Source organism: Columba livia, chromosome Z (assembly GCF_036013475.1).
Source record: "Columba livia isolate bColLiv1 breed racing homer chromosome Z, bColLiv1.pat.W.v2, whole genome shotgun sequence".
Lineage (NCBI taxonomy): Eukaryota > Metazoa > Chordata > Aves > Columbiformes > Columbidae > Columba > Columba livia.
Genome location: NC_088642.1, coordinates 53,289,957 through 53,309,266, shown reverse-complemented (window position 1 = coordinate 53,309,266; position 19,310 = coordinate 53,289,957). Strand labels below are relative to the sequence as shown.

Sequence of the window (19,310 nt, the reverse complement as noted above, 5' to 3'; positions counted from 1 at the left end):
GTAATAATGCCCTAAAAAACAAAAAAAAAGAGTACACAACCAACTGGTAACCTGTAAATATCCCAAAAGCTCTAATATTTACCCTTAATTCTTAAGCAGAGAAAAGAAGAAGAAAGAATTATTTCAAGTTTGGCCTGCAGGATTCATGTTCTTTGATTGCCACATTGAGATTTTAGTTATCATTCCTACAAAGTCTGGCTAAAGAGTGGCTCCTGGACAAATACTTATCACTAGAGCAATTATATTCTTGATGGAAAATTCTTGTGAGAACATGCAAACAGCAAATCCTGTTGGTTTTCTACATCCACACACCAGAGGGAAGACACAAGATGTGAAGACAAATAGAGGGAACAAGAACATTATTGAACTGAAAGAACCCAGGAGAAATTCCTAGAAATAAGAAAAGTGTATATTAAGTGTAAGGATACTGACAAGCATGTGTTCAGTTATCCATGTCTCAACAAGGAACATGACTAGGTATGAACTGTAATGCAGAACACATGGCACTGACCACAACTGTACCAGAAATTTTCTGAGATCTCCAGCAGCTCCATGAGGTTCAGCTTCTCACTGGGTATTCCTGTATCTTAGTTTTTAAACTTCTCCAGAGTTTAGCCTCATTGTGTTTCAATTTTCCCCCAAACTTAAAGAGTTGAATGAGAATGAGAATACTGCTACCTTTTTCCTCCTGCAATGGAAGGAACATTAAGAAGTATGGGAGAAATCTGTGGATACTAAGATGCCATGCGTTGCAAGATCTATGCTCTTCTCCAAGATCAACTGTGAGCAATTTCAGAACATGTGTCAGGTTTTATTTTCTCCTTAAAAATGTGTATTTACTAACAGCACTACAGCTATCATAAGAATACTCCAGGTTATAAGCAAGTCACCTACGACTCTGGAAACCATGTTTCAGAAAGAACATACTTACAGGTCATATGAGAACTTCTTCTCAAGGTTGGTCTGGTTCTTCTGAAACCGGTAATAATCTGTCTGCAGCTTCCCATATTCTTTCTGTAACTCTTTCAATTGTTCTGACCAAAACAGGATTAAAATATCCATTAAAATACTCATCACATCAATACCTACACATATTACAACAGAAGTATCGAAAAACAAATCAAGAGTAAGCATGCTAACGCTAACTCCACCTGTCAGGCTCACTACATTTTGTACACAAATGCATAAATAATTGTTGCATTTATTCATCAAAGATGCACAGGACTGTCTAAAAATAGGCTTTCAGCCTAACATATTAACAAAAACAGTGTAACATAGATTTTTTACCTCCTTTTCTTCATAAGGAATATTCTAACTAGTTTGCAAGCCCTTGCTCTGCTAAGTTTCAGTTCAGTAAATCTTTAGGTCTGTGAAATACTAATCAGAACATAATATAAAATGGTATTCATGTTTATTAGCCATCTGAAGACAAGCTTAAAATGCTTCCCTCAAAAACAGAGGCATCTATGATTTAATTTTCTTCCTGATCAAAAGCTGTGTGTGAGGGCACCAGAAGAAGGCACCACAACATATTTAACTTTATATATATTTAGAGAACTTAGGATCTGTTCCCCAGGCTTCCTAAGAAGTACATTGCTAATCACAATTTTGAAGTACCAACATGACCAGAAACAAATTAGATCAAGTTTTCCTATTTAATATAGGATTTGGTGAATACCCCTAGTGCTAAATGTACAAAGCAAACACATCAGGGACGAATGCAAGAATACACTGCAAAAGGTAGAATGAAGAATAAATATATTAACAATACACATAGAAGCTAATTTTATCCTGCATTATTTTTATATCGTAAGGGTCAGGAGTCCTACATCAAGCACTACATGGACAAATCCTACTGCTGAGTCAGACTAGTCTGACACTTCACTGAACTGGAACTATGCAGATGCAGGACCTAAGCTGCCACAGTTCCTGTGCCACCTCTGTGACTGGAACACGGCACCCTCAGAGACAACAGAAAAATGCAAGTGTTAAAAATAGGTGGCTTTAAAAACAGTATAAGAGCTGCAGAGAGGTATCATGACATACCTCGTAGATCCTGGATCAATCGTTCATTTCCTGTGATGTTTCTTATCAGCACTGCCTGGAAGGATCAAAACAGAAAATAATGTTTTAATTGTAAAGGACCTGTGCCACCATTAACACTATAAACAACACCAACCAAAGCACTTGTAAGAAGATCTTTTTATGAATACTGGGTTACAACCAAACACAAAAACTTTTAGATGCTCCAGAGATTCACTCCTACAAACAACTAACTCTTGTTTTAACCCAGATTTATTCTGATTATTCTGCTTTAATCTCACAATTCCAGTCACAGTTAGATTTACTGTATTTATCCCTGGAAGGAAGAAAACATCATAGCACAGCTTGCTATCTGCTACCCTCTCACCAGGGAACGAATACACCTGCATGCAGGCAAGCATGGGTGAGCTATGATGCATTAATCACAGACCATAAAGGAACTCTACTAAAGCACCGTGAAGCCCTTGCATTCCACTACTTTCCTCACTATCCTCTCCCACACTTTGATAAGAAGATGCTGGAGTGATCTTCTTCCATTCCCTCACTTCTCTCTCTCTCTCATTCTGAAGAGGCAGTCAACTCTTCCATCAGTCCTGCTCTACTGACACATATATACACATGACCCAAAAAACCTGAATACTGACAGGACTATGCCTCAATTAAACTAATTCCTGAGAGACACATGTCAGGCTAACACACATCCATACTTAACATCTACAAAGTCTGGTGCAGAAGAGTCTTCTTGAGACTACAAAAATATGAGATCCACTGACCCTTCAGACACAATCCAGTCCAGGCTTAGGAGCACGTTTCTTACATGTCACTGCCAAACTCCTCATCATCCTTCTCCCAGGAAAGCACCCTCAATCAGGGTACATCAAGTCGCCAGTTTCCACACATTTCTGCACAAGTACTGATGTGTACATGCGTCCACGCTACTTTAATGCAAAGAACTGCGTCCATTCTGGCTGCCCAAATGACCCTGAAACTCTGACAACGCTGTCAGTGCCTTTTTGCACAAAGACTACAATAGCAAGTGCTGGTTGATTAGGAAAAGCAAAGTGTTCAGTCAATCTGAGTGCAACAGCACACAGCAGAGTAGATTTGTCTTTTTTTGACCCTTTAAAGAGTCCCTGCTCAAAGAGGTGGTCGTTCCTACGTCAATGAAGAGGCAGCTGTTTTCAAACCAATAAAATAAATATTCCTACACCATTCTATACATACAGCCGAGTCATTAACACCACTGTGAAACCTCAATAGCAAAGGACCTGTTCCTTTCCTAAAAAGGAAAAAACAATAATAAGAACATGAATAACAACATGTACTTAGTACTGTTTAATACTTCGCCCTCTCCTTTCTCATAGGACAGGTGAAAAAAAATAAAGGCTCCAGATTTGTTTTCACTGGTTTATTAGAGAAAGGAAGTTAATGTTTTGATGGAAATGCCGTGTTTTGCTAATGCATAAGCAATGTAACCAGGTTGTTCTACGATTATCAGCCTCAGAGTTTCCAGCACTAGCCATTACCAGAAACTCTCAATGAAAAATCAGTATGACACAGCACTTTTATGTTCCCACAGTTTGCTGTGGTGTGATTATTTTTTTCTTAACATGAAACACACAAATACCAGGACCACTTATTTGAGAGTAAAGCAGACAAGTGTTAAATGTTTTGTACATTAGGACAATAGTAACTGTGATTAGCTGAAGTGAATAAAGTTATTTGTCATACAAAAAAGGCTCCTTAAATCACAACAGGGGGGAAAAAAAAAAAGAAAAGCATGCCTGGGTGTTTCTGGGTTGCATACAAAACTTCCTTTTGCAAATGTCACACCTACCTCCTGAATACGTGCGTAAGAGTCCAGGAAAAGAACTCATGAAAATCTAGTTAGCTGTTTACATTGAGCAGGAAATACTGTTTAATAATTTACAGGACAGATCTCCAACTGCCAGCTTCCAATTTGACTGCATCAATCATGTCAGGTTTTCTGTTCCTCCTTCTGTCATCCAAGCATTAACTAATCTTCACCTCATGGCTGTGACTTAGGCAGACATTATTTTCTTTTGTGGTTTTATGCAGGTCAAGAAAGCAAACTGCTGGGAAGCACTCAGCAAATACAGGCTAAAACTCAGTTCTACGAAGAAACTCACATTTTAAATCTCATTCAGCACACAAAACAATACCTATGATCCCAAGGAGTGAGAATCCGGCTTTTGGAAACTCACAATGTATCAAAATCTGATCTTCTGTGACAGAGTAACTCTGTACCATAGAACCAGCCCATTGTATTTGCAAACATGGTATGTCTTCCACAGAAGACCTTGTAACTACCACTAAGGAAAAGTCAGTCTCCTGATGGGAGTCAATGCTGTGGACAGCAGGTCCTCGGAAAACAAAAAAATCAAAAGCAACACTGCCACCAGCAGTGATGGAAAAATCTTGCTGCAGCTTGACAGCAATTTTTTTAATTACAGTTGCCAGAGATATTTTCTTTTATTCACCACAGATACAGAAGTCATACTCCACTTAAGAAACACAAAAGGTTCATGCTACAAAAAACAACCAAACAAAGCATAATGCAGGAATGCCTGTGAGGAAACTTTGAGATAAATTATTTCAAAGCATATGTTTTGAGCACATTCGCTGAACTATTTACATGCATTTGATCCAATTAATGCCTTACACAGTAGCCTCCATAAACATATTCATTGGAGGCATTACTGTACTAACTCTTTCAGCATTTTATATCATCATAAATCAAGCTAACCCAAGCACACTGAACATATGTGCTTTCTAACACTGACTGTGCATAGTGTACATAAAAGCATAATGAGATATTGCAACAGGAAAAAGGAATAAAGCAGCAAAGAAGTTGATGACAGTAAGCACTGGTTTCAGGACTAAAATCTAAGAGAAATAGGGGCTTTGCATTCACAAATAACAGCTCTCACAAGGACAAACAGATGAGCCACAGCATCAGTAAATCAGGTGCTCAGAACCAAACCAACTGGGAACAAAGCAAGCTGGGAATGTAACATTTACACATGAAGAAACAAGCAGAAGCAAGCATTTATAACTAACCAGGGGGAAGAAGGGCATCTATTTCAGGATTAACTCAAACTCATCTAAATCCTTACTGCAAAAAGAAGGAGTTGTTCTGCCTTGCATGCCCCTAATTGCTCCCTACCACCATGCTGGCAGCACAACATAAGCCATATTTTGATTATCTGTTGCTCAATTCTTAATTGTAACTGGAAATTCCCATCCCTTTCTCTATGTTTGCAAATGTACCTCCCTGCACACACCTTTCTAGTAACATACATCATCAATTCTTTTCCCTCTTTTTACTCTTCTTCTTCATCACTTTGAAATGATCTTCAGGAGTAAAAAAACTATACTAGTCACAAAAAGCTTTTTTTATTCTATGACATGAGATTAATGGCTAATTAGGTACTAGAAAGTGGGGGGAAAAAAGTTCATAAATAAGATCCCTATTAAAATATTTCTCTTTTAGGTTGCTGCATAGTCATACATACTTCAGTGGAGGAGCACCAATTAAATCAAGTCTAAAACAAATTTCAAGCCCAAAATGGAGGATACATTGTTCATTTAAATCTGTTTTGCACTGAACTGAATTCCAGTCAGAAATTAAAGTTTTTCCCATCCTCAAGAAAAGGAAAAAATCCCCAAAGAAATAAGTTGAAAATAATAATTTTTAAAAATCACAAACAAAAAACACCAGAAACAAAAACACACCACAGCTTTATTCTCAAAGAGTGATCCTGGTGAAGATCAGGGACTCAATCATGTTTCACATCCTCTGCTAAGAGCAATCAACACACTCTTTTTTTGTGATAAAGGACACATGCACCATGACATGGCACAGTTCAGACCTCAAAACTGAAGAAAACACTAGAATTGTTAAGAATTTCTTACACTCTCAGTAGAAGAGAGAGGTAGTTGAAATATGCAAGTAAATTACTTTTACTGGTGCAGGGACTGGAGAAAATAAGCCACGTGCAGCTACAGGACTTTCAGGACATTGTTATATTTCATTAAAACCCAAAAAGCAGGCAGTGTAAACAAAGCAGAACCCTATGATGAGAGAATCTTAATATAGAACCTGTACAGATATATGTACTATACCTTCTGCTTTCCTTTTAGTCCATTTTGCTATGAAGCAGTTACCTCTCAAGCTCCACATACTCTAAATTTCTACTGCTAGGGTGTCTACAACTCAGCTAGTCCCCCCAGCCTATCCATTTACTTTCTCCATCATGTAAAAATATATTTTAAACAGAGGTAGTCTTCTAGACCTCTGCCATTCCAGTTATGAGTATGCAGGATGATTTCTCTTGGTAATTTAAGTCATGGTACGGCAAGCAGAGTGGGAGACGAGGCAGAGCTTGCTTTTCCTTAAAGCTTTTTTAAAGCTAGAAGATACGACACAGTTTGGTCTAAAAAAAACCACCAAAAACAAACGACACATAGGCACCTTTTCCTTTTCACAGCAGGTTTTCCTCCCTCTCCCTGCTCCCCCCACTGCCATTCCTTTTGAGTGGAGCCGGCTCTCTGCATACCGATAGGTATTTTGTCTCAGAAGGTTGTGCTGGGAATTGAAATTTTCCCAGCAGGAGGGGAAGCGAGAGCAGCTGTGGCCAGTGTTAAAAGACACTGAGCAACAGCACAATGACGTGCTTCACATATAATGTACAAAGCTTGGCCCCTCTCCTCGTAAAACAACACGTGGGGTGGGGAAGAATCACATAAATCCAAAGAAAATGACAAACTACAAAAGCATGTTCTAGCAGTTAAAAATAAGAGAGATTATACTTATTGTTCTCCTGTTACACTCTTCAGAGAGACTATTGTGACTGTGTACATCCCAGAAGCTACGAGTCCTGAATAACAACCATATAGAATATTGTTCTTTAGAAAATTGCTCATGGATTACGAACAGCCCTTTTGCACTCCTGCTTCCTTATCTGTTGTTGCTAAGAGTCCATGTAAGCTCTCTTGATCTCTCCAGTCTATTTCTGCGTGGATTTCCAGAAGACATTTGCTAAATCTACATTAATCCTTAAAAATTCAAGCAGGTTTTTTAAAAGCAGCCTGGTGACAAAAGTGTTTTATGCATACTCAGACCTAAGAGAATAATTATAACAAGCAGTTTCCCAGGATCACATTGCCTCAGTGGACAGTGAGCCCACAGCGTATTTCAGGCTCTGACTACCTCCTACCTCTATGCCCTCGTCCACCAAGTAGCACAGAGGCAGTCCTACTAGAAAAGGAGGCAAATTTAACTCAAAATGGTTACCACAATGTCACCGATATTGATCTACACGTGGCAAAAACCTTGTTGGTGTATTAGTTTGGTAAGAAGCCTAATCAGTGGCATAATTATGCTGTATTTTACCAGCAGAGTAATAAAACACAGCCAGCAGAGAAGAACTGCAATTAAGATGGCCATAGGGTAAATAGAGCTCAGTTCAAGGACTAAGTTTCCCATAGCCAGAAAGGGTGAATTCATTACTTGCCTCCCAAGAATCCCAGATTCCACTGCAATCCACAGAGCTGAAAAAACAAGGATATATGTGTGCCTGTGTGTGTATACAAATACGTATGCACTTGTGAATATACAACACACTTATACATGGATACAGATACAGACACCAAAAAAAAGCACTCTAACAGTCTTCTCTTATATTCCACACCCCTCTGTAGAATAACCTCTAATCCAGGACAGCTGCTTGAAGTTTCTCAGTGAGGAGAATAAAGTTTTCCTTCTCTTCCCTGCTGTCATACAAGGAACATTCCTAAATCAGAGTGGATGGATCCATGCCAGCTTGGCAGATGGCGTCTTTTGACAAACACATAGGTTCGCCATAAAGCAACACTCTACTCTTAATTCACTGACCTGGAAAACAAATATGTATGCAGAGTATTAGCTAACGTGCCACAACAAGAGCAAACTTTGAATTTGCCACAAAGTGGTGCATACACACCCATCCTGCCACTTTAGGCTCCTGAAACATTGCTCTTTTCCAGTCACAGAAAGCAGAAGACAAAAGATGAGTCCACTAGAGCACTTTAATGATTCCTACAACTTCATCTCCTTCATTTCAACAGCAAGCCTCATAGAGTATTCTGTCACTGAACAACAGCGTTTTAGGGTGACGGAGGGAAAAGCACTTACGACGAAGGAACAGCTATACTACATGTGCCCCAAAATCCACCTTGCCCAGCATGCTGTCTCTAACACTGGACGCCAAACGAACACCAAGGCAGCCATAAACTACAGTATTTTCCAAGCAGCAGCTACATCTGGTTGAGGAATGCTTAGAGCCAGATCAAACACCTTTTTATTGAGTGGTAGGGCAGATGTTCATCCAAGGTTATCCAGTTGCTTTTTAACCCACAAAGACCCATTGCAACTGGGCATTACGGATGTCACACACATGCAGCTTCACCATCTATCGTATGGAGAGCACTTCTTCTGCCCAGCCTGAACTACAACTTGCTGACCACACTTGAAGCCCATCAGTGGATGGAGAACAACCACACCTTGTCTTTCCCAGCCACAGGAACTTTCCAGAACCATTTGGGATCCTGGAGATGTCCATAACAGCTTTCCTCAGCTGTCTCACCTGGATCTTGTCCAGCCTGTAACCTGTGCTTTCCTGTAAACTACTGCACAGCTCTGGGTATCCTCCTTGTTCTCTTCTGCATCCCTTTCCCAGCATCCCAAAACTCCATCAGTGACCTCCCCACACTACAACAACTAATCCAGTTTGTTTCTAAACCACTTTGTAACTTCTGCCTTATCATTCTCTCTTGTGATAACACTGTCTTACCATATAGCTGCATAATTTCTCTGTAAGCCATGCGTGCACAGACTTTCACAATTCCAGGAGTGAGTGCATTCATTAGTCTCCCTCCTCCTTGTCACTGACTCTTTCAGAAGGAAACTCCAACAGACTTTAGAAGCAGGCTTTTTTTTTCCAGAAGCCACTTTGACTCTTCCCCAGACTACCACATTCAGCTTCATGTCCAACAGCATTTTTGGTTTTGTAAAGTACTTCTTACCACTATTCCTGGCACAGATGCCAGATTTAATGGATGACAGCTCCTACATGTCCTCTAGACTCAAAAATACCACCACTACAAAAAAGGTGGATTGCGTGGTACCAGCTACGTTTGTCTGGTACCACCGTAATTTGAAGAAGAAAGGTTGCACAACATGCTTGGCAGAAGCAACATTTCATCCACCCGAGCTTCCTCAAAACTCCTGAGTGAGCTCCTGTCACCGGCTCTCGATGTCCACCCATCTGGCCAGCCTGCGCTGTAAACTCCGTGGCCACCACTTCCAGTTCCAGTGACTTTTAATACCCTTGGCTATCAGAAAGTCTACTTATGAAAAGAAAGCATAAAATGTATTTATCTTGTAAAAAAGACGGTAGAGTAAATTAAGCAAATACTTGGTTCTGTTTCCCTTTTTGTTACCTTTTTAGAATTTTATTATTTTTTTAATTCATGCATGGACTTTAATTCTTTGCAGGATGGAATTGGAATGCAAAAAGACTCCAAAAGAGAATGAAGGGTTTCACCAACATGAAAACTGGAGTACCTTCCCAGAGAACAATAAACTCAACTCCCACAGTACTCAGTAGCAACATCCACTATTAGGAGGCAGAAGTGACAAAATGCTGTCTGACTATCCTGGGGTATCTTTTTAACAAATACATACATTTAAAATAAATAAATTAACTAACTAACTATTCCTCACCTTTTTTAAAGTATACATAAACATTAAAAAACAAAGACCTTATCAAATAAATATATTTGTCTCAAAAGAGGTAAAAAAAATTGGTTTATTATTTCTTTTAAGACCTTGGATAAAAATGATTTAAAAATACATTAAAAATATACAGTGCTGATATGCGTATTAATGAAACAGTTCTGTCTTCCATTTTTATCAATTTTTCTCTTCCTCTCAGTCCTTCAAAAATTATTCTGGTGATATTTTCTTCATATACTGCAAGTTTTGAGCAGAGAACCGTCACCTAATGGTCAACCTTCTACCTGAAGAGCACCTGTTACCATCACCAGTTGTGTCTGTTCAGTCTGCAGAAAAGAATAATCCTGGAAAGCTGATCTATAAACTTCAGTCAAGATACTCTACAGGAGAACCAATAAACCCAGAATAAACACTCTCAGCTAAACACTTCAGGCAACAGTGAGGAAAAGTGATATTAATGACTAACAGCCACACCTGAGGCAGCATTAGCAACCTGAGGAAAACACACAACAAAACGGTTTGCAAGACACTACACAGCAGTGATTGCACACCCTGCCACTTACGTAGGTACGTTCATACTCTTCACAACAGACTTTGACCCCTCTGGCAATGCTGCACTGCCAAGAGCACCACCACAAAAGGCTACTCGAACCTTCTGATGTCTCCCAGTGCTACTGCGTTTCGGAGGCCAAAGGCCAAGGTGGCACAAAATTTGTAAAGCATTTAGAAATACACGCCAACCATTTATGCCTACAAGTATATACAAATATATTTGAGAATACAAATACATCTGTTGGTGCAGCTTCTTCTTTTCCTTAAGTTTTAAAACATCAGTATACAGGAAAGAAAGCCAGAGGCCCATGGTTGATCACAATGATTTACAGAGGGGGTAAAGATTTTATTCAGAAGTACTGTTACTTGCAGCTTCTAATATTTCACATATTATATGATGAATTTTATAATATGCATTCAATGCCCATTTCTAACTATTACACTATGATACATAAATTAAATGTTTTGCAACACCAACACTGACTGTATGCCCATCAGTTGGAACATTAGAGCAACCTTAATCCGTCACAGATACCGTCTTGGTAAACCAGAGTCTCACAGAAAACCACAGCTAGAAAAGGACCTACCTTCTCTTCCTGATGTGCTCTCTTGACATTTTCAATCTGAAAGCTGTGCAAGGACTGGATTTTGTCAATTTGCTGTCGCTGCTTCTCTAGTTCCCCTTGGAATTCGTTCTTTTTCATCTCCACGGCACCCCTCTCCGCTGCTGCCCTCTGGACTTTGGCTTCCAGATCCATGATCCGACCCTGAGGAAGAGCAAATTAGCCAAAGCAACAGAATCGCTCCCCCTTTGTTGGGCTCTTTTCCAATAGATTCAAGGAGTGACAAATTTCACAGAGCTAGCAATGCTAACATCATCAAAGTATTGTATCAGTTTGGGACACCTGCCACACACACAGACACACACACAGTTCTACATGAATTAACAGTACAGCGTATTCTCTAGAGACTATCAAAATTTCGGTTAAAAACAAGAGAAATGCAAAGCTGCCTCAATACCTCAGCTTAAAAAAAAAAAGAAGACACCCATCCAAAAAAACCCCAAAACATTGCACTCTGCAATCTTTCTGAAGGACAAGGTCAAATAATTTTTTAAATTTAATCCAGACAACTCTGAAGTCACTTCAATTCCCACTGCTGAGCCCAAACTAACTCAGAGAAAAAACTAATCTCTCAAATCAACAAGTTTCCCTGGAAGACCTGGGAAAGCGTAGAGGGAGGACATCACTGCCCAACTTTTACATAAACAACTGACATACGGCTGTTACACAAAGACACATATAAGCCAAAACACATCATTTTTCTTGATTGCTTAAAGACCAGTGGCAATCAGAAGAAAATTCAACAGCATCACATACTCCACATACAAACACAGAGACATAAGGTAAGGAATGAAGCCTGATGCTATACCACCTTGTTTCTTTTTTTAAGTATTGATTTAGTTTTGCAGGACACTGTTTCTAAACACTTCAGGTTAAAAACTGCTCTTTGGCAGCAAGGAAGAGTACAAAGACGCAGGGGGTGTGAAGGGTGAGAGGGAGGGTCAACAGAATTTACCCAGGTAGAAAGAACTGGGGATTCCCAGTGGATCAAAATGTAGATACAACAAAAACTGTCCATCTTCCAAGACTCCAAGAAAATGGACCAAATCTTCTTACACCACAGTACTCCGCATATTACTGCCCACCTACTCCGCTTCTCTGCCATAGAAAGCGAGAGAATGGAGAGGGGAAGGAAAAAGATTTGCAGTTTATCTGGAAGAGCAAAGGAAAGTACTTACGCCACTCCAGTCACCATAGCTGCAAAGTATTGCCAACAAAATAATGGGCTGACAGCAAAGCTCCAGCAGTACTGACATAGCTACAACCTGCTGGTAGCCACCACTCTGAGGCCACTGACTAAAGGGAAAACACAGGATGATGAGAGCCCCAGAAGATGGGGCATCACACGTTCCACCAAGGAAAAGCTGAGACACACCCCTAGGCGCAAAGCCAGAGGCACGTGTCCTGTTTGAATCGTGCCCACTGAGGTGAAGAGGAGATCACTTCCTACATATGCCAACTTGATGCCAAGATGAGCTCAGTTACAAAGTGGACACAAATTCAACGCAAAAACTGGGAAGGAGCTCTCACCAGCCATACTGAATCACCAGGTTGTTAGTTTTTAGGTTTGTGTGTTAAAAACAAGAAGGAACAATAACAAACAAAACAAAACAAAACACATCCTGCATACACGGTCACAAAACAGAAACTTTATTCACATACTCAAGTTCAGAAAGCAAGCTCCAGAAAGAATTAAAGCCCAAGCTGACAGTTACTGTCACAAAACTGGCAGACAAGGTAACTATTCCATGTAAGTTGTGTGCCCACTTTAGGAGAGGTTTCTAAGAAACACAAATTCAGATTTTTAAACACTATTTCTGAACAAGCTAAATTTCTTTGTACTTGGTGGGAAAGTATACACACATTCTTACGGATCATGTAAGAAAAAAAACTAGGGAGATGAGCAAATTGCAAATGCCCATTCAAATTAAAAATGGAGTGCCAGTCTCAGCGTACAGTTGGGAAGAAAAACAGAGGATGGCATTTGTCACATCTGTAAACTGAAACAGCACAAGATAGCTGAATGCTTCGGGTAAGCAGAAATGACAAGTGTCAGAAATGCAGGTCTTCAAGTTTTGGATCCCTCTCACCCACAAACTGGCATTCCTCGCACTCCCCCTAGCTCCCAGTACTGAAAAGCAACAGCTGTAATATTTGTGAGAATTCCTACAAGAAGCTGAAGCTCCTGGCCCACCATGTGCGGGGGAAGTGTCCTCCTTGTGGACTATGTTTATTACCCACACAAGTACAAGATGACATGCAGAGCAATAGGAAAGTTACCTGCAGATCCACGCTGCGAGAACTTGCAATCCAGTAATTAAAACCCAAAACAATGATGCACGCAATGAGCGCGGCCACGAGGAGAGGCGGAGACTTCATCCCTCTGCAGCTGTTCCCGAGCCCTACCATTTCAAGGAAAAAACAAGCCCAGAGAACCACAACAGTGTGGAAACCTGCAAATTAAAATGGACACATTATATTGCATCCTCCACTATGGCTATTTTATATATACAACAAAACTTTCATTGCAATAATGCAACACCTCTCACATGAAGGGACTACATCAAGCAAGGAAGGCACACTGCCTAGATATTTCCATCTGAAGGACAAAGAAAAGCCATCTCACACTACTAGCTTGTACATAAAGCTTCACACGGACTTGACAGGAAAGTCTTAAATATTCCTAACAATATAATGAAAATCTGCAATAAACAGAATAAATCAGCCATCTTTTTATCATATATTCCACCCAAAAACCTAATTAAGCAACAGTGGTCTACAGACAGAGGACAGATTCCTCGTTATCCTGTTTTGTCACAAAATAAACGTAGCCTCACTGTTTCAAGAGTAACTTACACTTCGCTTCCCAAACCTGGGGAGTTTCAACCTGTTCCTCTGATAATACTATTTTAACTTTTTGGTTCCAAGTTTGTACATAAATAAATAAATACATTAGATTGAACCACAATACTTTAATGCAAAAATAGAAAAAAGAATAGCAGACACTCCATTGACTGTAATCCATAAACTGCATTAAGTGATGTTTGTTTTGATCCTCAACTGCTTTCTCTGCTCCTAACAGAAAATAAATAACCTTGTTTTAACAAATGAGCAGTACCAAGGGTACTACTGGTTGCTATTGAGACTTGGCTTGTTTATGAAAACAACCCATCTTATCAGAAAAGCAAGGATAAGGGTACTGCAATTCTGTTCTAAATAGGTGATATGCACCCTATGAAATGATAAAATCTGGTTTTCATGAGTGCAACAGCAACCAGTTCAATGAATCCTCAAGCTCCACTAAGAATCTTGGGCAGAGTTTGTAACATTGTTCTCTTGTAAACTTAGATCAACTTTTTTTCTTTTTGCACGCCTGCAGATGGAAGCCAGAAAAAAATGAGCACAGAACATCAAGCAGACAGCAAACACAGATGCATCACAAGACACTAACTAAATCTGAAAAGGGTACATTTACTATTAATATATTATACAGTCTCTCAACGTGCATGCTCTTAAATAAACCAACCTCTTCTCTACGGATGCAATTCACAGGTTGTAGTGTATTTAAAAATTAATAAATGGTAGCAAAGCTCAAAGAGTTTGCATGTGGACCTACCAGGTAATCACAGGATTCACACAAAGGTGCTGCCAGCAGTAAGCAAGTACCAGAAACGCTGATTCTGTTGCATGTTGACTACATTGAGTCCTTCAACAGCTCATCTACACCTAAGTGTGCACAAGTACCCTCTGCTCTTCGCATTCAATTTAAGATAAAAACCTCTTTTGTTAGCAGGGAGTACACAATACTGCCAGACTGGTGAAGGTTTTGAATCTACTTGTTCATTTGAAAAGTTTGTAAATTTGTACGTACTTGAGAATAGGGTATATATAGAGCCTAAGGGTAAAACGTGGCCTCCTGAAAATGCTGCCTCTTTGTGTACATATGCACACACACAAAATACAGACCCCCTGCCCCCAAAAACCAAAACCCAAACACAAACAACTACAACAACAACAACAAAACCCACGAACAAACAAACAAAAAATTATGTGTGTTTCCACAGGTCAAACACCCCAAGCTCGGGCTTCTTGCCTAATGAACCTCAGCTGTGGAGCAAACCAACACATGCAGCACAGCTCCAGTGGACAACCGTGGGGCCACATACAGCTGAAGTAGGTCAACAGAAAAAGCAAAGGCATAAAGAGGAACCATGCATTTTTGTTGTAAAGCGAAGAAAATAAGATACAGTAGACTAAAACACACACAGTCATGCACAAATTTCCAATACAAAGCTAAGAGTTGCAGAAACACGTACATCTTGCACAGACTATTCTCCGGCTGTGCCATCCTAAGAGGAGCGCCTGAGAAGTACAGAGCCAGAAGTACAGAGAAGTAAGCCTTCGCCTTACACAGATTCCCTGAAAATCAAGAACCACACATCTCCACAGTGGTGACAAAGAGAGGTGGAAAATGGGGATGATCAGCATTGCCTCATCAGTTAGGACAAGATAATGAATTTACTTTTGCTTACTAGAACAAAATACTACATTTCAAAAACATACGATGGCACCTGCCATTAAGTCATTCATAAGCTGTTCTTCACTGCAAGAGTATTAGTTGGCACACTTGAAAACATAGACTGTAATACACAGTGCACCACTCAAAGTATTACTTGAATAAAATAGTTGGCATTTTCCTCCTGGCAGTTAGAAATAGAGAAAGTAGTCTGTGTTGTCAGCAGTAACAACTTGCACTGTAATTTAACTACTGGATAAATATATGGGACTAGATCGAAAATTTAGATCGAAAATTTTCAGAGGTAAAGCAAAGGAAGAATGGTTAGTTCACCGTGCAGCTTAAAACACAGGCACAAAACCATGATAAAGGAATGCTGATACACTTACAGAGCACACGAATCCAGCAGCCTCAGCAACTCTTCTGCCGTTTTCAGCTATTAAAAATAAGCAGGCAAGAAAGCGTTGATTTCACTAAAGCATGTTTGACTTCAGTACATTGTTGTCTCCAGAAAATCCAGTGTTGTTTGTCCTTAAATAATTTATGTTAATGGGGAATATATTTTTATGCTCAACAGGAAAAAGGAAGAGTAAAGAGGTGAAACACACGAAGCATCTTCTATCTGAACAGCACAGGTCCAAAACAGTTGCAATGCTGATATTCCCTCTCTCACCAGTTTAAAAATAAAAACTGTTTCACTTTCTATCATGGATACACACACGCACACATTTGGAGGGGAGATATGCAATCTCGGTCACTATATTTACATGAAAACGTATTTATACATGCTGTTTTCCAGGAAACATCTGGCTTGGCACAGTTATTTTAGTTGAAAATGAAATACATTTCTGATTTTGTAAGTAAGAAAGTGATTTTACTGAATAAGAAGGAATCCATCTTTCAGTAATATTTACTACAGATGTGAAAATGAGATGCTGTATCGCATGCATAATGTTCTACATTTGGTAGAGCATAAAATTCCTGACTTCTGAACAGCAGATTTCATCCTTCTGCTTTGCCAACCTAGCAGTGGTTCACCAAGCGGGAGATGTTTTACATTCTGAGAGATTCAACAAACTAATATATAGCATACTTTTATTTCCTGCGTAAATATAATATATTCTCAATCTGAGCAATTCCTTCTTTTACTGTACTCAGCTGAAGGAGCATAGCTGGTATCCAGCAATCTGCCACTACAGATAATTAACAATCATGATTACTAAGTATCGAGACTAAGACATCAGAGGCAAAGACAGAGCAAAACAATTTGTGTACTTCAGAGTCCCAGAAGGAAAACCAAGTGTCTCTGCTCACAATGCCCAGCTCCATGTATTTGCATGAGACCTGCCAAGCATCAAAAAGCAGAACAGACGAAGAATTCAAAACAGCAGTGCACAGCCTGAGGGGCTGTGGGTGGGAGGTGGAGAAGAATTACAGAATCATTTTGGTTGGAAGAGACCCTTAAGATCATCAAGTCCAACCACAACCCAACTCTAGCACTAAACCATGTCCCTAAGAACCTCATCCATACATCATAAGACTTCTTCTCCAGACTCCCCACCAGTTTCGTCACCCTTCTCTGAACTCTCTCCAGCACCTCAATGTCTTTCCCGTAGGGAGGGGCCCAAAACTGAACACAGGATTTGACGTGGGGCCTCAATAGCATTGAGTCCAGGAGGACAATCCCCTCACTAGTCCTGCTGTCCACACTGGTTCTGATACAAGCCAGGATGTTGTTGGCCTTCTTGGCCACATAGGCACACGGCTGTCAATCAACGCCCCCAGGTCCTTTTCCCCCAGGCAGCTTTTCAACCACTTTTCACTGATCCTGTAGCACTGCCTGGGTTTGTTGTGACACAAGTGCAGGACCTGGCACTTGGCCTTGTTGAACCTCATAAAATTGGCCTCAGCCCATAGATCCAGTCTGTCCACATCCCTCCGTATGGCCTTCCTACCCTCCAGCAGATCAACACTCCCACCCAACTTGGTGTCATCTGCAGACTTACTGAAGGTGCACTCAATTCTCTCATCCAGATAATTGATGAAGAGATTAAACAGAACTGGCCCCAATACTGAGCCCTGGAGACCACTTCTGACTGGCCACCAACTGGATTTGACTCCATCACAACTCTTTGGGCCTGGCCATGCAGGCAGTTCTTTACCCAGCAAAAAGTATGTCTGTCCAAGCCAAGATTTACCGGTTTCTCCAGGAGAATGCTGTGGTGTCAAAGGCTTTACTGAAGCCTAGATAGGCAACATCCACAACCCTTCCCTCATCCACTAAGTGAGTCACCTTGTCATAGATGATCAGGTTGGTCAAGCACGTCCTGCCATTCAGAAACCCATGCTGGCTGGGCCTGATCACTTGGTTGTCTTGTATGTGTCATGTGATGTCACTCAGGATGATCTGCTCCATGGCTTTCCCCGGCACCGAGATCAGACTGACAAGTCAGTAATTCCCCAGATCCTCCTTCTGGCCCTTCTTGTAGACAAGTGTCACATTTGCAAACTTCCAGCCAAGTGGGGCCACTCCAGTTATCCAGGATTGCTGATAAATGATGGAAAGTGGCACCTCCAACAGCTCCCTCAGCACCCGTGAATGGATCTCATCTGGCTCCATACACTTGTGTCAAAGTCTCTTATCCCCTGCCTGCTTACCTGCCTACCGACCGCCTACTCCACCACCCAGCCAGTGCTTGGTGAAAGCCAGCCTAAGTCAGGGAAGTATATGGAGACCACATGCAGCTGGAGGAGACACTGAAAAGCGAAGGCGCATCTTACCTGGAGGTCTTTGCCTCCAAGTGAGTACAGAGCCTTAGGAAAACCCCTTTTGAAAGACAGGGCCATGACCAGCAACAAAAAAGAGGGAGAAAAAAAATTTACGAGGACCTGAGGGCTACTGGACAGCACTGAGGAGACACACAAGCCCATCCCAACCACATCAGCTGACAGGCTGTCCCCCAGGCAGGGAAAACCTCCTCCCACCAAGGGACCCCCGCAAACAGACAGTGGTGTCATCCTCATGTTTGGCAGGCTCCTCAATTTCTCAGTGAGATTCTGGAATAAACGACCTGTTTTTTCAGATATTGCTATGAAATTCCTACGTCTGACTGCTTGAATAAAAATATACCAGCTTAACCAAGCAAGCTAATCAAAACCTCTTCCACTGACAACAGTTAGTTAGTTACGCTGACACATGACTAAATCAGACTAAAACGTACTAGAAACTTTTTTTATCAAAAAAACCCAAACAAAACCAACAACAAAACACAACACATTTCAAAAAGTAATTTTTAAAACAGTGAATCAGAAAGCAAACACCTGTGTGCCCAGTCTTTCAAAAAAAGGTGGTGGTTTGGGGGCAGGTGGAAATGGAGAATTGTCAAAAATGAGCCAAAACCTTTCATTTGCAGTTGTATGTGTGGTTAACGTGCAGTAGCAATCATCCTTGAAATATAAATGCAATTTTTCGTTCTCACTCATGGCTGGATGTTACCCACAAGTACTATCATTCACAGTCACATGGTGAGAACTTGTTACAGCCAGCAGCAACCTTTGTGCTTTCAAGGGTGCACTGACTGGCTACACGGGTCAGGAACTGGGTCTAACACACTGTCATAAACCACCACACACAGATTTCTTATCATCCTCTGCAGCAACGCTGTTTGCAGGTGCGTTTCTTTGCAAGTCAAAAGAGGCCAAGGAGTTTCTACAACAAACTCAAGCCTGCTGACCACAAGCTTTCTCAGTGCTTTCCATAGGAATTTAAATAACTAGA

The 19,310-nt window shown here is 40.6% G+C and overlaps 1 protein-coding gene across 14 annotated transcripts in view; it reads right to left on the bottom strand.

Moving 5' to 3' along the window:
* GOLM1 (golgi membrane protein 1) overlaps positions 1-19,310 on the bottom strand; it is a 34,871-nt gene that overhangs the window by 13,068 nt on the left and 2,493 nt on the right. For 8 of the 14 annotated variants that reach the window (XM_065045872.1, XM_065045874.1, XM_065045875.1 and 5 more), the window contains 5 exons: positions 15,922-15,968; positions 13,297-13,469; positions 10,981-11,160; positions 2,047-2,101; positions 932-1,034 (listed from right to left, as the gene is read on the bottom strand). In XM_065045872.1, the coding sequence (XP_064901944.1) occupies positions 932-1,034; positions 2,047-2,101; positions 10,981-11,160; positions 13,297-13,425 (467 nt within the window). In that variant the 5' untranslated portion in view covers positions 13,426-13,469; positions 15,922-15,968. Of the gene's footprint in view, positions 1-931; positions 1,035-2,046; positions 2,102-10,980; positions 11,161-13,296; positions 13,470-15,332; positions 15,379-15,921; positions 15,969-19,310 lie in introns of all 14 variants that reach the window. The other 6 variants (XM_065045867.1, XM_065045870.1, XM_065045865.1 and 3 more) reach the window with 2 other exon arrangements.